The following is a 17,432-nucleotide window of genomic DNA, read 5'->3' as shown; positions in this document are numbered from 1 at the left end:
TACAAAAGACCTCAACGTGAAACCAGACACATTGAACCTGATAGAAGAGAAAGCGGGGAATAACCTTGAATGCCTTGGTACAGGAGCCAATTTCCCAAACAAAACACCGATAGCACAGGCACTAAGGTCAACAATTAATAAATGGGATGTCATGAAACTGAGAATGCATGGCAAAGGAGACTGTCATTCGGACAAAGCAGCAGCCTACAGAATGGAAAAAGATTTTGACCAACTACACACCTGATAGAGCGCTAATACCCATAATATATAAAGTATTCAAGAAACCAGATATGAAGAAAACAAATAACCCAGTTTTTAAAAATGAGGTATAGATCCAAACAGAATTCTCAAGAGAAAACTCAAAAGACTGAGAAACACTTAAAGACGTGTTCGACATCCTAAGCCTTCAGGGAGATGCAGATCAAAACTGCTTTGAGATTTCATCTTACAACTGTCAGAATGGCAAAGACCAACAAAGCACGTGACACGTAGATAGAGTAAGAGGAACACTCACAGATTGCTGGTGGGAGTGCCACTAAAGAAACCAGTGTGGCAACTCCCCAGAAAGGTGGCAATTGATCTACTTCAAAATCAGCTATACCACCCTTGTGCATCTGGCCAAAGGATGCTTCATCCTACAACAGAGACACTTTCTCAAACCTGTGCATTGCTGTTCTATTTATAATAGCCAGACTGATAAAGAAAACATGGTACATTTTACACAATGGAGTGTTACTCAGCCATTAAAAAAATGAAAGTTGTAGGAAAATGGATGATAGAACTAGATAGAATCATCTTGAGTGGGGTTATCTCAGACCCAGAAAGACAAACACGGATATGTATTCACTTATATGTGGATATTTGCTATTGAGCCAATGATAACCAAGCTACAATCCATAGAACCATAGAGGGTCGATATAGAGTAAGGGACCAGAGAGACCATATAGATCTCATTAGGAACGGGAAATAGAATAGATAGATAGTGATGGATGGATGGATGGATGGATGGATGGATGGATGGATGAGGGGCTGGAATGGGAGTATCAAATGGGGAGAGGGAAAGGAGAAGGGGTACCGGAGGAAATGATGAGAAGAGACTAAAATTAAGGGCATTTGAGAGGCAGTATGGATGCCTAATACATTTAGAAACTTCCTAAAATATATCCATCCATAAATGACAGAGCAAGTATATATGAGGGAACACTATTTCATAAAGTATGTATTTTTGAACAAATAAATACTCATATGTCACTTTAAGCTCAGAACATAGTATTTTCTTTTTTATATATTGGATATTGAACCCAGGGTATTGAACCTTACATATGCTTGGGACATCGCTTACCACTGACCTACACTCCCAACCCCAAATATACGACTATTAACTAGCTAACTAGTCTACACTGAACACAGGTGGCAAATAACCTTTTGAAAGTCACCTTTAGTGGACAGGGTTGAGAGAGGGTCTCTCTATTTTGTATCCATGTCTGGTCTGGAACTTACTATGCAAGCAAAATGGCCTCGAACTCATAGAGATCCACCTGTCTCTGCCTCTGCTTCTGCCTCTCGAGTGCTGGGATTAAAGGTGTGTGTCCCCACCATCTGGCTGTTTTTGTTTTGAGATGGGGTTTCTCTGTGAGGCTTTGGAGTTTGTCCTAGAACTCGATCTTATACCAGGCTGGCCTTGAACTCAGAGATCGGCCTGCCTCTGCCTCCTGAGTGCTGGGATCAAGGACATTAAAGGCATGTGCTACTCCTGCCAGGCTGTGTTGGGTTTCTTTAACTCAGAGTTCAGGTGTCTCATATACATTTGGAGTTTTGCTGGGCTTGTGAGCCGGGGTGGGGGAGTGGGGGAGTGGGGGGGTGGACGGACACTATTTAATCTGGGAGGCTCAAGATTTCCCTGCAGCCCCTGTCTTTAGGTACAGCTCAAATGTTTACATACAGCTTGGGTGGAGTGTTTTCAATCCATGTGATATTGACTAGGTTTTATGTGACTGTGAATTTAAAAAGTACAGTGTTGCTCTACCTCCTGCAGCAGGGTCCTGCTTTCCTAAAGTCATCAGCATGGCCTGGCTGGTGCTGTTTGTTTTACTGCCTAGAGTAAATCCCTTCCAGACTCCATTAGCAGACTGTCATTTTTTACTCTATACACAGTGCCTTCTTCACCTTCAAAACAAGGCAACAGGCTACACCCGGTTGGCTGCAACTCAAGAATTCATCTACAACTTGTAACTACCATCCTCACCCCCACCCCTGCATCCATGTACAAACAGTCAAATAAAAACGCGCACACACAGGGTGGCTGTCTAATTTTAACCCTGACTCACAGTCCAACCCTGGTCAAAAGTTGTCGAAGGTCAGGGGCGAACTCCATTTGCTGTTGCACAAACTGGGATATATATAGGTTGTTAGTTCTGGGAACTAACTGCCTATCCTAGCCTTTTCTGCAAAACAGCAGTACAATTCTATTTGTAATGTTCTGTCAGCTAACTTAAATAGAGAAGAATCATGAGAGAAAAGTCTTGCCCTGGGCATGGGATCCATGGGTTCCCTTGTTCATGCCCAGTCCTCAGGAAGCATGAGGCAATGAAGAAATCTAGGCCTGTAGCTTTCCCCCACAAACATCCATTTAGTCTGAAAATTTGGATGAGAAGCACCAGGCTTCAATTAGAAGTTATATAGCATGGGGGCTGGAGAGATGACTCAGGAGTTGAGAGCCCTGGGTTCAGGTCCCAGAACCTCAGGGTAGCTTACAGTCACAATCACCTGTAATTCCAGTTCCGGAGGATCCCATGCCCTCTAGCCTCTGAGGACACTGCATGAATATGGTGTAGAAGGGTACAGACATATCACACACAAAATAAAAATAATTAATTTTTAAAAGAAGTTTACACAACAACACAAGGCCAGACATCTAATGTATGGGGTCAGAATAGTCACTCCAGTGGGAAGTGACTGGAAGTGAACCCTCGATGGTGGTGCCAGAAGTACTGAGAATGCACTTTCTCATGTGGGCTGAAAAGGTAAGAAGCAGGGAAAACTCAGTTAGTGCTCTTAACTGCTGAGCCATCTCTCCAGCCCCAATATCTATCTTTTGCTCCAATATCTAGAATATTCTAGAAAATACTGAGAGAAACACTAGGTATACAATGAATACTGAGGCTGGAGAAATGGCTCAGGAAGAAAGCTTATTCTCTTACAAATGACGCAGGTTTGGTGCAAATGACACAGGGTAGCTCCACCTATAACTCCAGTTCCAAGGGGATCTGACGGCTCTGGCCTCCATGGGCACCCCACACTCACATGTGTTTGTATATACCCCCCCCACACACATATATACATATAATTTAAAACTGAAATCAAAATTAAAAAGAACATTGCGTTATAACTCAGAAGGTCTGTGGTGATATTTTGTTTATGATCTAGCAAATAAAGCTTGCCTGAAGATCAGAGTGCAAAGCTAGCCACACTAGTTACCATAGAGGTCAGGCAGTGGTGGTACACACCTTTAATCCCAGCACTTGGGAGACAGAGGCAGACAGATCTTGGTTAGTTCAAGGCCACTCTGGGCTGCACAAGATTGATCCAGTCTAAAAGAGAAACAGAGCTCACACAAAGGTGATCTTAACACTTGAGATCCCATGCCTTTAATTCCAGCACTAGAAAGAGGCATATAAGGCGGGAGGAGACAGGAGCAGTGCAGTCTGAGGAGAAGGCAGGCAGTCTGGAGATGCAGCCTGAGGACAGGATCACCACTTTGGTCTGAGCATTGGTAGAGGTGAGAACTCTCTAGTGGCTGGCTGCTTTGCTTTTCTTATCTTCAGTTTTAACCCCAATATCCATCTCTGGGTTTTTATTATTAATATCAACAATAATTCATGCTGGAGAGATGGCTCAGCACTAAGAGCACTTGCTGCTCTTCCAAAGGACCTGGGTTTGGTTCCCAGTACCCAGTACATCAGGAGCTCATAACTGTTTGCAACTCCAGTTCCAAAGGATTCAAACTCTGGCCTCCGCGGGTACCTACACACATGTGCATACACCCACATGCAAACACACACACCTACACATAATTAGAAATAATAAAAATGAATCTCTTTAAGCCCCATCTTCTACCTCAGTTCAGCTGCTAACTAGTGTCATGCGAACTGACCATTTTCTCTTCCTAAACTGGGTCTCCTCCTTTATCTTTACTAATGAGACTACTTACTCCTAACTTTGGCTTGAAGTCACTCACTCAATCTACTCTGTGAGGCCACTTTGTTGTCCTTGGGTTAGGCATTTCCTTTAACTTCACATCTTCTTGAACAAAAACCACCTTCGTTCGTCATCACCACCACATTCAGTACTTTCTTCCTCCCAAGCACTAACTAGGGCTGCCTGTGATAAACCCTTGGGGCTCAGACACTGGGGGTGGTGTGCAGGCCCAATGGGGCTTTCTATGTGCCAGACTAGGGGCTCTTTGCTCTATTACATGCCATTACAGAGCTAGCATTCATTTCTCAATCATATATACTTTCTCTCTAGTCCCCTCTCTCTGACTCAAGCCCCCAGCTGTTGATGGGGAGGGTCCACTTTTCTCTCCCCTGTCATTGCTCCTGAAAAAAACAAGGCCCATTCTAATTCATTTGACACACTCCTCCCTACCCTTGCCCCTGATGGACAGAGGTCAGAGACTGACAGGGGGACTACAAGATGTCCCTCATAGGCCTCTCTTTCAAGCTGGCTGTGGTGTCCTTTCATTTGGACAGAAGCAGTATTGCTGGTTTGTTTCGTTTGGACTCAGGTTGTCTGGAAATTACAAGTATCCTTTTCCACAGAGTTGAGACACCCACACTGTCAGGGTTGTTGGCGACTGTGTTCTCTAATACTAAAACACCTGATGCTCTACAAACACCACTCGAGGTATGGTTGGTACCACTCACCAGCGCATATTCTTAGTTGCTCTGTTCCTCTCACTTCCCAAAGTAGAAAGAGCCCTACTGAGATGGAAAACTGAGCGAAGGAGGCATTCAAGACGATAATCTTCTAGATTGTTGCATTAATCTCAGAAACATCAGGAATTTGGAGTTTTGCATTTTTCTGCTTCTTGTTCCTCATAAAATGCCTTTAATAAAGGAAAAGGAATGGGGAAAACAAAACAAAACTAATGCCAGTCACCAGATACCTAAAAACTTTACTATGCCTTGATCCACCAAGCACTCAAGGTGACCACTATCATTTCCAGTTTACAAATATAGAAACACACAGAGGTTACGCGCTTTCCCTTGTACACGAGAGGTCTTCAGAGCTCCATTCTGAAGCCAAGTGGTTAAGAACAAGGGGATGTCTCCTCTGTCTTTGTACACTAATCACTAGCCCTGCATTTATGGGTGCACCACGATGCCTCTCTAGAAACTAGAGGAAAACATTCCATATTAAAAGAGCCACAGAAGAGGAAATGATACAAGAATGCTCAGAATCTAGTTTCCTCATTGGATCCATACACCGCCCTTGGGCACTGGCTGAGTCCATAGTCCTGCCAGTGATGATGAACGGCACCTACATATGGACATAGTCACTTGGACAAGGAGAGAGACTGATTGTGCAGAAGCCATTGTTCCATCAACCCTGCAGGTCATGGTGTGACATAAATAGGAGTCATTGCATTTATTACATAGAAAGAAACAGCAGGGAAGGTCTGAGATGATAAAAAGCATTAAGGACTGAGCTGGAAGCCAGGCTCCCACGGCCCTGTAACTCCTAAGGATCTTATGAGATCAGTAACATATGAATAAGCTGAAGGGCCACCTGGGATGTGTTAATTCTTAGGTGTGAACCTCTTTTGAGATCACCTAGTCCAATCTGTTCTTTTACGAAGCAGGAAACTGAAGCCCAGGAAGGTTATATGATATACCCCAGGACAAACAGTGAGGACAGAGGTTAGGACTTAGTAATTTTATATCATGAGTAACCAGGTTACTGCCCTGCCTCTCCTTTTTTTATGGTGCTGGAGACAGAGCACACTTTTAATCTCAGCACTCAGGGGGCTTAGGCAAGTGGATCTCCATGAGTTTGAGGCCAGCCTGGTCTACAGAGTGAGTTCCAGGACAGGTTCCAAATCTACACAGAGAAAGCCTGTCTGGAAAAACAAAACAAACAAATAAAAAGAGTGTACAGTGATACATATAACCTGGTGGCAACAACAATTCTCTAATTGGACTTAAGACCTGTTTAACAAGAGGGAAACCATGATAGTACTGGAAGGCTAGTCAACTGCTCAGTGCTAGTGAAGCCATGGTTATTGGAGGAGAATTTACAACCACTTATCTATTAAACCAGAATAATCCCTAACAGCAATCTATAAACATTTGTCCTTATACCCACAGAGAATCATAGGCTTCAGACCTTATCAAGGAAACTTCTCTTTGCAACAGATGGAAAAACCACCGGAGGAAAAACGAAAAACACTACAGAAAACCACAACTAATCAAAATGCAGAATTGGTAGCCCAGTCCCAATGTGTGTCTATATGTATAGAAAATACTTCAAAGGCTCAGGAAACACTGTGAAAGAGGGAACAGGAAGAGTGTAAGAGTCAGAGGAGAGGGAGTTTGTTATGAGATTGTGTCTCTTAGTAAATTCAACATGAAGTCTCACCAGCATAACTGTCCAAACAAGGGCGACATTAGTGGACACGCAAAACTGGATGGGAAAAGGCCTATGAGGCCTCAGCCATGCACAAGGAATTACAGGCAATTGGATAAAGGCTGGGAACAGGAGATATGGTCCTCTTTGGGAAAAGAACACACCAACTGATGGTCCAGTGTCAAAGGTCAGCCCTGAAAACATACATGCAGTAACATTATGTAGTCTGAACAGGTTATATTTAAGAATATATATGTACACACACACACACACACACACACACACACACACACACACACACACACACACAATAACAATTAGTCAAAAGAGATCATGAATTTGAAGGAGAGTGGGGAAGGGTATATGGAAGAGTTTAGAGAAAGGAAAGGGAAGGGAGAAATGTAATTATAATCTCAAAAATTAAAATAAATAAATAGAAAGTGAGTCGAGCAGAAGCATTCCTTTGCTTTCTTCTCTCTGACTGTGGGTGCAATGTGACCAGCTGCTGCAGGGCAGGCTTCTACTACTGTGGCTTTCCACCGCTGTCACCTCCAACTGTGAGCCCCCATGATCACATCAAGGGCTCTGGGATGCCTATAAAACCTGGATGCATAAATTTCCTCTTCCAAGTAATTGTTACACTCTACACAAACAAGTTCTTTCTGAAACTAAAGAAAATAAAGCTGTCAGTTAACCCCAGTCCTGTTCCTTTTATGTAGTATGATTTCAGAAGGAACCCCCAGACTCGGCTGCCGTTCTTTGTGCTACTGTGGACAGGCTGTTTTAGTGGCTAACACGCTGCTATGTGGAGCAGACTCAACTGGGTTTTTAGGAGTCTTAGAAACCACACCAGTAACATTGGTCGAAGCAATCTGAATCTCTGGTCTGTTTTTTTTAGAGGTGATATTAAACCTAGTTTTACATGGTGGGTAAGCCATGGTACCTGCATCCTTTGGTAGTGAAAAAGACTAAAATTAATGTCTTTTTTTTTTAAGATCTTCAGGGTTTCTGCAATATAGGAACTTAGGCCATTTTCAGGCTTTCTTTATCTTCACGTTAGTCAGTAGATACTTCATGCCTACCGCTAGTTCTTTAAAAATAGTTTTTAAACATTCATTTATTTATTCTGTGTGTGGATGGCTGCTCTGGAGCTACTGACAGCATAGGAGGGCAAGCAAGGTTTTATTAAGAAGCAGGAATGGAGAAAAGTAACCCCTGAAAGTTGTCCTTATGACAAGGAGGAGGTCCCCAAAATGGGTTGCCCTCAATTTATGTTTGAGAACAGATACTGATACTGGTCTTGAACTCATGATCCTCTTTCCTCTTCCTTCTGAGTGCTAAGATTAAAGATGTGCTGAACCACGCCCTCCGCCCTCCCTTAGGCCTCATGATGTCTTATATGCTTCTATACACGTGTGTGCATATATAAACTTAAGCATAGACTCTGCATATGAGAGAATACAGTCCAAACTTTTTGTGTGTGTGATAACACGGAAACACAAGGAGGAGTGAAAGAAATGCTGAGGTGTTCAGTTCAAGGAATAAGGTATAGCTATTTCTGTTATAGAGATAATTAAGGTATCAAGTATATATCTACCATTATTTACATTGAAATGTACCTATAGCAACTATATGTGGGTTTGGTATACAAGCAAAATTGAATCATTGAAATATAATTACATTTTTGTTGTTGTTGAATAAAAAAAAAAGATCCCTTCAACTTCCAGAAAAGATCTGGTTGTACAATTGTCAGAGAATGATGGGTGGGTGGCAGAGCTGAAATAAAGCAATGTTGCTAGTTCTAAAGTAAAAACTATAGCAGCCTTTTCTACTGGGATTAAATTCATGTGAAATCCAGTTTAGCAGATGCTTGCCAATTATAGCTGCATAATTGTACATAATTTGTACATAATTAAATATTCTGATCCATTTGTGTAGACAAGATCTTACTATGAAACCCAGGGTGGTCTTGAACTCATGATCTTCCCACCACCTTATCTTCCTGTGGAGTGCTGAGATTACAGATGCACAGAATTAATAATGCCCAATTTCCAAATTTTCTTATCTTGTAAAATGGTCTAGAGATTTGGAATTAAATGCTAATTAAGAGAAGTGCTTCCATTTCCTTCAGGGTGGGTAGAGAGCAAAGACACCGGGGCACAGATTCTCCACTAAAGGAGTGGCACTCACATTGTTTTATTGGAGCCCAAGGCTGGACAGATTACAATGATTCTACAAACGGTCGCAGTGTAAACGTTATTTATCATCCAAAGGTGCTGTGATCTTCTTTACCAAGCACTGGAAATATTTTAATGGTGTTAGACTCATGAGTCTAGGTTACAGAACACCTGGGAACATTGCAGATACAAATCTTTCCCCATGAGCCTCATGAGCCTATATGGATTTCTGGCCAGAGAAGAGCTTGCATTCTCTTTTTGTTGTTTTTGTTTTTCCAGATAGGGCTTCTCTGTGGGTCTGTAGGGATCTGCCTGCCTCTGCCTCCCAAGTGCTGGGATTAAAGGTGTGTGCCACCACTGCCCAGCTAGTCTGCAGTCTCTTACGAGAGAAGAAAAACAAGCCAAACAGGTCACCTATCACCAAGGCAGTATTTTGAAATCATATTCTCTTTTGATCACATGAATTTGATATAATCTATCTATGCAAAAGAAAAAATGGTATTTTGAAACTATTCAGTAGGTAGAAACTCATGGAAGCACATTTTGTGAAATTTCTCCTTTAACTATACTGACTTCATATCCACATTGACAAAACAATCATCTTCTACACACAAAAACAGACCTGAGTGTTAGCAGTTGTTGACTAAAGTTGACTCTACCGGCCCATGGGCGTTTTCAGTCTCAGCTATGAGGACAGTGGACACGAGTAACTTCGTCCTATGTTATTCTAGAAATTCATTCTAATTTGGGGCTGATGCACAGAGAACATAATGCACGCTCTGAAAAGACTGGGACCAATCCAGCCATTCCCGTTTAAGGCTCCTGTGACCTTCCTGTAGTGAACACATCCAGTGTCTACACTTGTTGAGAGCTACACCTGTTTTAGGTTTCTTCCTTATGTTTGGGCATGGTCTTTTCTTAACCTTTCATATTCTTGCTCTATTTCCTAAGCCAGCGTTACGGAGCACCTTCACAAGAGCAGGCACTGCGTGAACCATGGAGTAGCCCATGGTACCGACAGTGTCGAAGTACCGGGTGTGGGAGAAACAAAAAGCAGGTGTGTGTAATTCGAAACTCAGTGGAGGCGGCTGTATGCATTGTCTGCTGCTGCCCTGTCTTGGCATCAGGTGCCAACTGCATCACTGTCCTAGGGTGGCTACTTAGAATCATATTTTCTTTTTTTTAATGACTTATTATCTTCAGTTTCTATTTTAATGACTTATTTTCAGTTTCTATTTTTAATTACTTATTACGTTTACTTTCTATTTTTTTATGACTTGTTATTTTCACTTTCTATTTTACTTTGTGGACATTGGTGTTTTGCCTGTATGTACACCTGTGTAAGGGTGTCAGATCCTCCCCTCCCTGGGAGAACAGCAGGTGTTCTGAACTACCGAGCCATCTCTCCAGCCCCCAAGAACCATATTCTTAACAAAGCTCTTGGTCTTATTAGCATTCCATCTAGAAGTTTGGAGCTTACTGAATGTGCCCTACCTTCCCCCACCCCGTCTCTCTCTTTCCCCTGCCTCACTGATGGATAACATTTGTGTGCCTAACTGGAACATATTACCACGAAGTGTTTTACCTACTGTTCTCTTTATTTCTCCATGATCAAAATTTATTCCCACACCTCAGGCACAGGACACGTTTTTTACGCCGTTCCCACATTTAACTGTTCTGCTCTTCTCTGACCTTCCTCAGGCTCTATAACTATCCAGCATTCTGTGTATTTTCTGTGAGCGTGGTGACAAGTGGCAGTGTGCGCTGGGCAGTAGTCACGGAACACAAAGATGCATGCCACATTTCTTGCTCTTAGAGGCTCAAATGCTGAGGAGGTGGGGGTGGGATGTTTACTTCTGGTGACTGTTACTTGGTGCTGGAAGACGCAGCCTTGGCTACAGAAGAGCCACCAGCTGTCTGGGAGGAGGGTACCGGAAAGGCCAAGGAAGACATGTCATTTACTGCGGTCACACAGCATACAGGGAGGCTGGATTCAGAATGGCAGAAAGGGAATCCTTAACAACAGGTTGTCATAAAACAACACTAAATATAAAGGTGTAAATGGCAGAAGTGTTAGGGTCGAGTATAAAGTGCGGGTCATTTTATAAAAAGACGAGGGTAGGGAGATGGGTGAGGCTCGGGTGATGGAAGCCGTGCCACTGTCAAGGTCATGGCCCTGAAGAGGATGGGAAGCCATGGCAAAGCTTTAAGCAGGGATGGAATGTGTTCACAAGCCTGCCTGACCACACTGTACATTTACTACCATCACACACTGGGACAAGAGTTCCCAGTCACCAAGCCTCGCAGAGCTCTTGAGACCTAGATTTTAAAATGCTTTAAAAAGAAGTAATTGGCTTTTGAATTAAAAATACGTCCCCATATAAAACACTTACTTGTAGTGTTTCCTACACAGTGTTTTGTTAGTAGTATTATTTAAAAACATAATACATTACCTTTGGTAGGAAAGCAAAGAAACAAGTTCTTGCATTGTGTGGCTGGCGGAACATAATCTTCACAACTCTGAGCCTTTGAATATTTTTTCAAATTTGTTTTTGCATTGAGAATTGAACCCAGGGAGGGCATTGTGTATGATGAACATGGACTCTGATCCCCGAGCTACACCGTTGGTCCCTCCTATTTTTTTTAAAGTCATTTATTTTATGTATGTGGATGTTTTGTCTACATGCACATCTATTTGCACACCAGAAGAAGTCATCTGAGCCCATGAGACTATAGTTATAGATGGTTGTGAGCCACCATTCAGGCCTGGGAATTCAACTGCTAAAAGAGCATCTCTCCAGCTCAATATTTAAAAAATAGAAACAGATAGTCAAAGAAAATAACAACAAACAAAATCCAAACCAACAACAAACTCCAGCCTCTCCACCCCATAAAAGCAAAGCAATTTGAGGGGCTGGGGGGGGACAGCGGCCCGGGGTGGGTGGGGTGAGGTGGGAATTAGCTCCAAATGAAAACAAACACAAACACTTCATGCTCATCTGCTCTACTCCACAAACTTAATAGTATGAAGTTGTGTCTGCTTCTGGCTGTGTCCTCAGCACATAGAACAGTGCTTGTTACAGTGGAGAACTAAAGAATCTGTTGATGTCTGAAAATGTCGAGTCAATCCAGCTCACTGGTGGCATTCGCACACATTACAATGAAAAGATAAAGGAAAACAGCTCACCATTTGGAAATATTTCTTTTCCACTCTGTGTGAGAGTGAAGTCCTTGAGACACTTTGTTTTATTTCTCCTTTACAAATGAGGATGTAGCCCAGTTGGTCAGAGTGCCTGCCTCACATACACAGGCCCTGGGTTCAATTCCCAGCACCTCATAAATTGGGCATAGCTTCAGAAGCCTGCAATCCCAGCCTCTGAGGTGGAAGGAGGAGAATCAAAAGTCCACGGTCACTATCAGGCCACCAAACAGGTTTAAAGCCAGCCTGCACTACATAAAACTGTCTCAAAAATAAATAAATAAGAATAGAAAGAAAGAAAGTGGGGTCCCCATGTTTATTACCGAAAGCAACCTACAAATGCAGAGCACAGAGACAAAGAAAAGAATGCTTCCGCCTAAGGAGTGTTCATTGCACAGATAGTGGTGTCACTGCCAGCTTAATGTGTCGATAATGACAATGACCAGTTACAGCTTACATCCGTGCATCAGTTGGCTCATGTGAAATTCCTCATAGACCCACTTCTGGGCTTCCGATATCTCCTTTCAGAACCACAACTGGTTTGATTACAGTTTCATCTGAAGCCACTGTAGGGGCTGGGATATAAGTAAGGGGTGGGTCATCCGGGAAAGAGACACAGAGAATAAGAGTCCAGTAGGGATTTGGCCAACCTTGTTCTTGTTTCTTGATCCTGAAAGTCTATTAAGAGGACCCAGTGAGGCATGAAGTCAGGTGCGCACACTGAGTGATGGGGAGAAAGTGAGAGGGCGTGGCAAGAGGTAAACATCGTTTATTCTCTTATTGCCACAGGAATTGCAGACACTGTCTTGGCCCAGTTGCTGGGCACACCCCCAGCCCCTGAGAATGTTCATTGATGGACACTCCCCATGTTTGCTGGCTGGCTTAGAGAAGAGGAGACCGACCAAAGCCTGCGTCAGGGGACACGAGGAAACTGGCACTGCAGCCTGCAGGGGTTGGTGATAACTAATTTCAAAAAAGATACCTTATGACTTCGTTAACACAGTGGACCAAAAAGGCCTCGTGTGCTTGCTGCCTTCCAACACACACACACACACACACACACACACACACACACACACACACACACACACACACACACACGTCCTTGCTAACCTAATTTCCAGGACAGCTTACTTCCACAGTCCTCCTCATTTTCCCCCATCCTTCGTCCTCTCTGTAAGACATTTCTTTCTGATATGAAGGGAAGAAGAGATGCTTATTTCTTCTTTTCCTGCTGCAACAGAAATAGTTGAAACTTCAGGCTAGTTGAATTGAGGGCCAGATCCCAGCTTGACCTGGGACCGACTGTGTGACCCACATCCAATCTCAGGCTCCACTCATCTGCAGGTGGAGGTAACAAAGGTGAACCTAACATCTGGTACAAACTATACCAATAAAAACAATACCAGGTGCCTTGTGCAGAGTACTTACACCTGTCTTAAACAGAAATTGGTCAGATGAACAAGATAGTTCAGCAAGTATAGGTGCATAATGACCTGAGTTCAGTCCCTAGAAAGAAATGCACCAAGCTGTCTTCTGACCTCTCTACACATGGGCCCACATACATACATACATACATCATAAACACGAACAAAATAGTAACAAAATAAAAAAATTCAAGAAAAAGAAATGGGTAGAGTTATTATTTCACCGTAATGACGCTAGTTCACTCCCCTTCCTGTGAATAATCCTTGTGACCTGAAAATCTGCTATCTCTGAAATAAACTCTCATAGGACAGCCTATATGTCTGTCCCTAGCCACCAGGATTGTCCACTTTCTGCCTCTAAGGAGAACTCTGTAACTACCCTTTTAGTTCAATTAGGGATGGTGAATTATCGTAGATCTACATATGTTTAACTGCTTTGATTCCAGTATGAAGGTATCCAACAGCTCTCAAAAGTGTGCCAGAGATAAGGCTGCCACTCGCAAAGTCAGGAACTATTCCAAGAAATGGCAGGTATAGGGCTATCCTTACCTAGAACTGACACCCACAGGCCACCTGGTGCAACACTGGAAACCAGTGTACTAGGACATTCCCACTGCAGCTCACACAACTTATGCGAAACAGTTTTGAAAAGCAGCCCAGGTCTGACTCAAAGGAAGAGTTTGTTACTGTTGCCGGCTTTCAGCTGCCTGGCATACCTTGGCTCCATTTCCAAATTACCATAAACCATCAAAAAGACTTCCCCTGTGTGAAAGCGCAAGGCTGTAAACAGGAATTGCTAATAAGAAAATACTGTAACCTGAAAGTTGAGAATTCTATTCGGACCGGCTCCAGCCACAAGCATGCACTCCCCGTGTGGCCGTCTTCAATCCGCTACCCACTCCTCTAGGCAACAAAAAGTCAGGCTGGGTTTGTTCAACAGAGACTAATTGAGACTTAGGCACCAGATAAATCAAGAGTGACAGCTTGTGAACATCCAAAGAGGTCCACTAGAAACAGCCCCGCCCACAATGTTGCATGGAGTTTGCTCCCTCAAACTTCCCTCAGAAACACAGCCTATTTCACCTCATGTGTTCTAGAGTGCTTACTTAAAAATCCGTCTCCTAGCACTTAAGACTTGAGTCCTTGGCCAGGCAGTGGTGGCAGAAGCAGGCAGATCTCTGTGAGTTCCAGGGCAGTCTGGTCTACAGAGAAAGTTCCAGTATAGCCAGGGCAACACAAGAGAAACCCTGTCTCGAAAAACAAAAACAAACAAACAAACAACAAAAGACTTCAGTACTTATCACGGACTATGACCAGGGCTAATTCCAAAGACGGGGTGAGACCCCAACACCCATCTAACACACAGTAGAAGGTACAAGCACAGTTTTGCCAGTTCCTGAGGTATCCCTTTGGTCACTGCTTCTCAGATATTTTTAAGGCCACAGAGCCAGCACAAAACTGTCAGTAAAAGCAACCAAAGTAATCATTTTCAAGAATTTAAACACTTTTTCAAGTAACTTAAATGAACAAGTTCTTAGAACCCAGTAAAAAGTAGCAATGGGGCCATTGAGATGGATGGGCAGGAAAAGGCACTTGCCACCCAGCCTGATGCCTAAATTCAATCCCTGGGACCCATGCCGTGGACGAGCAGAATGACTCCCACAAGTTGTTCTGACTTCTACACCGACACACATTTGCAAGCTGAAAATAAAGAGTAAATATGCAGTTTAAAGAAACATTGTCAATGACGAGTTAGCACTGACCTGGAATCCTATTGAGTGTCACCCAAAAATGTTCATCAGGGCTGTAGGTATCTTTAGACCACTCTAAGAGATCAGTGGCCCTTTTGTCAGTCATGACAAAGTTGACAAACTCCCTGGTGAGGGCCACGTAGGCCGTGCCAAAGTAGATGGTCAGCTGGTGTGGAGGTGGACTTTTCAAAGTATTTGTTCTTTTCAAACGGATACCGTCTTTGCCCGCATATTCTCGGTGGACGTATTTAGTCCGTGCAACTGCGTGCGCTGGAGGCAGCACCCCTGGGGTGATGTTTTTCCCCTTAAATCTTTTCAGATGGTGAACTATTTCCTTGTTGGTTTTGAGGGGGAAGTCCTGCCCGCAGGTGTTAAGGACATATTTCCAGGGGACCGGGGAGGCCAACAGATCTTTCATGCAGTTCAGGTCAGCCTGGAGGCGGGAGAAGCCACCATAGACCACCTTCTTAGACTTAGAAGCCAGAAAAGCGTTCGGGAAGCACTGCAGTAACTGCCACACCGCCCCTTTAAACTTCCCGGGGGCTTTTTCATCCACGTGCACGCAGTAGACATTCTGGGGCATGTAAATGGCCCTGAAGAGCCTTTCAAAGGTGTTGAAGTCTTTGTGGATAACCATAACGTAGGCCAGGGGGAAGGCAGCCTCTTCTTCCGACAGGCGTCTGGTGATATAGTGGCTTTGGGTCTGGTACAGTTGGCAAGAGATTCTTCCCAAAGGATGTGGCAATGTGTTCCCCGACTTGAAGTAGGTAAGATTTTGCGAGCCGAAATCACAGGCGATGTCAGACGACTTTTCGCTGGAGCTGTTGCGCGGCTGGTGGAAGAAGCTGGACGGGCTTAGCGGGCTTTGATAAAAGAGCACAAAAATCACCACACTGAGCGCAAGGAAAGTGAAAACGCAACTCATCCATAGGTTCATTATTTTCGGTTCCGGGCGGGAAGAATTACCTCCGGAGACTGAGAAGCGATCACAGTTCTCAAAATCCAGGCGCGAGAGGCGGACCTGGTTCCCCCAGAAGCGCCAGCTTCTCCCGCAGGTCTCTTCGCCTCGCGCTCCCCAGGTCTCCAGTGCTTCTAAGTCCGGTCCATCCTTGGAATAGGCTGGAGATGCGCCGCTTTCCCACTGCACGCTGGCATCCGAAGCCTGAAGCCCCTAGCTGCCAAATCCCCGCCAGTAGGAGCCCAGCCCCGCCCAGCCTCCGGGAAGCCTCCTCGTTTGCACACCAAAAGCAAGAGCAAGCTGTGCTCTGGAACCCAATGGTGGGACCTGGAACCGACTTTCTCAAGCATCAACTCCACCCACCTCCTTCTACACTGCCCTCTTGTCTTCTCGAGTACACTCCTGACCTTTCAGAAGAGGTGGCTGTGTTTTCTGGCCAGCCTTAGGGCAACAGCTTCTCGGTGTTTATTTCTCTTCTTTCTAGTTCATTTTTTTTTCACTTTTGTGTTATCTCTACCTTGGGGGGCAGAGATAAGAAAAGGGGGCATTGCAACATGCCTAAATAGATAGTCAGCAGAGGGGGGGGGGAGACTGTGGTGTACTGTGCCGGATTAAATCATTTCGAGGTGTTGTGCCTACCCAGGCTATGAGAAGAGGGAACTAAGAATCAAACCGCGGGACACTATTTGAAGGTGACTTCTTTCTCATCAGAGGGTCTAGACTGATGACGTACTGTGGCGAAATGTGATAGCCATTGGTTTCCGTTTCACATAGAGCTTCAGATGTCTTGAACTGTCAAACACAGTATTATTTGCAATATTGGAGCACCTAGCCACAAAGTCTCTTTTAACAGGATGCCATGGTATTTGTGGTCACTTTTTAAAACTCCTGGTATTCTCTAGTCTCTTTCCCACCCAGCCTACTCTTGCCCTTCCTGTACTCTGAAGAAAGAACAAATGCTTCTGGGCCATTGTAAAATTCCTGGAAGTATCAGTCATTGTGACTCGGGAAACCAGGAAGAGCAGGTCTGGTTACAAGGCTCCAAATTCTCTTAGCTTACCTGTGCACCTTGTGGCCTGCCAGCTCACAGAGAATGTGGAGTGCTCTGGGGGACAAAAGCTGGTCCTATGACTCTAACAGGATCCCACTGAAGCCCACAAACACGGCTTAGTTCAGACTGGTGCCACACAGATGGATACTATACTGGGGGGACTTTGGCAGTTGCTCCAGGGAGCAGTTCCTTGCCTCTGTAAGTACCAGGTCCTCCTTCTGTGAGATAGCAAATAAATGCCT

General features: G+C 44.1%; 1 protein-coding gene across 1 annotated transcript in view; it reads right to left on the bottom strand.

Annotated features, from left to right (window-relative positions):
• Nucleotides 1–16,118, bottom strand: part of LOC100760161 (N-acetyllactosaminide beta-1,6-N-acetylglucosaminyl-transferase) — a 31,666-nt gene extending 15,548 nt beyond the window's left edge. The window contains exon 1 of the mRNA XM_027410400.2: nucleotides 15,194–16,118. Within this exon, the coding sequence (XP_027266201.1) occupies nucleotides 15,194–16,118 (925 nt within the window). The remainder of the gene's footprint in view (nucleotides 1–15,193) is intronic.
• Between the last annotated feature and the right edge of the window lie 1,314 nt (nucleotides 16,119–17,432).

This window comes from Cricetulus griseus, chromosome 3 (assembly GCF_003668045.3).
Source record: "Cricetulus griseus strain 17A/GY chromosome 3, alternate assembly CriGri-PICRH-1.0, whole genome shotgun sequence".
In the NCBI taxonomy this organism is placed as follows: domain Eukaryota; kingdom Metazoa; phylum Chordata; class Mammalia; order Rodentia; family Cricetidae; genus Cricetulus; species Cricetulus griseus.
Note: the sequence above shows the minus strand (reverse complement) of the source record. Positions and strands in the feature narration are given on the sequence as shown.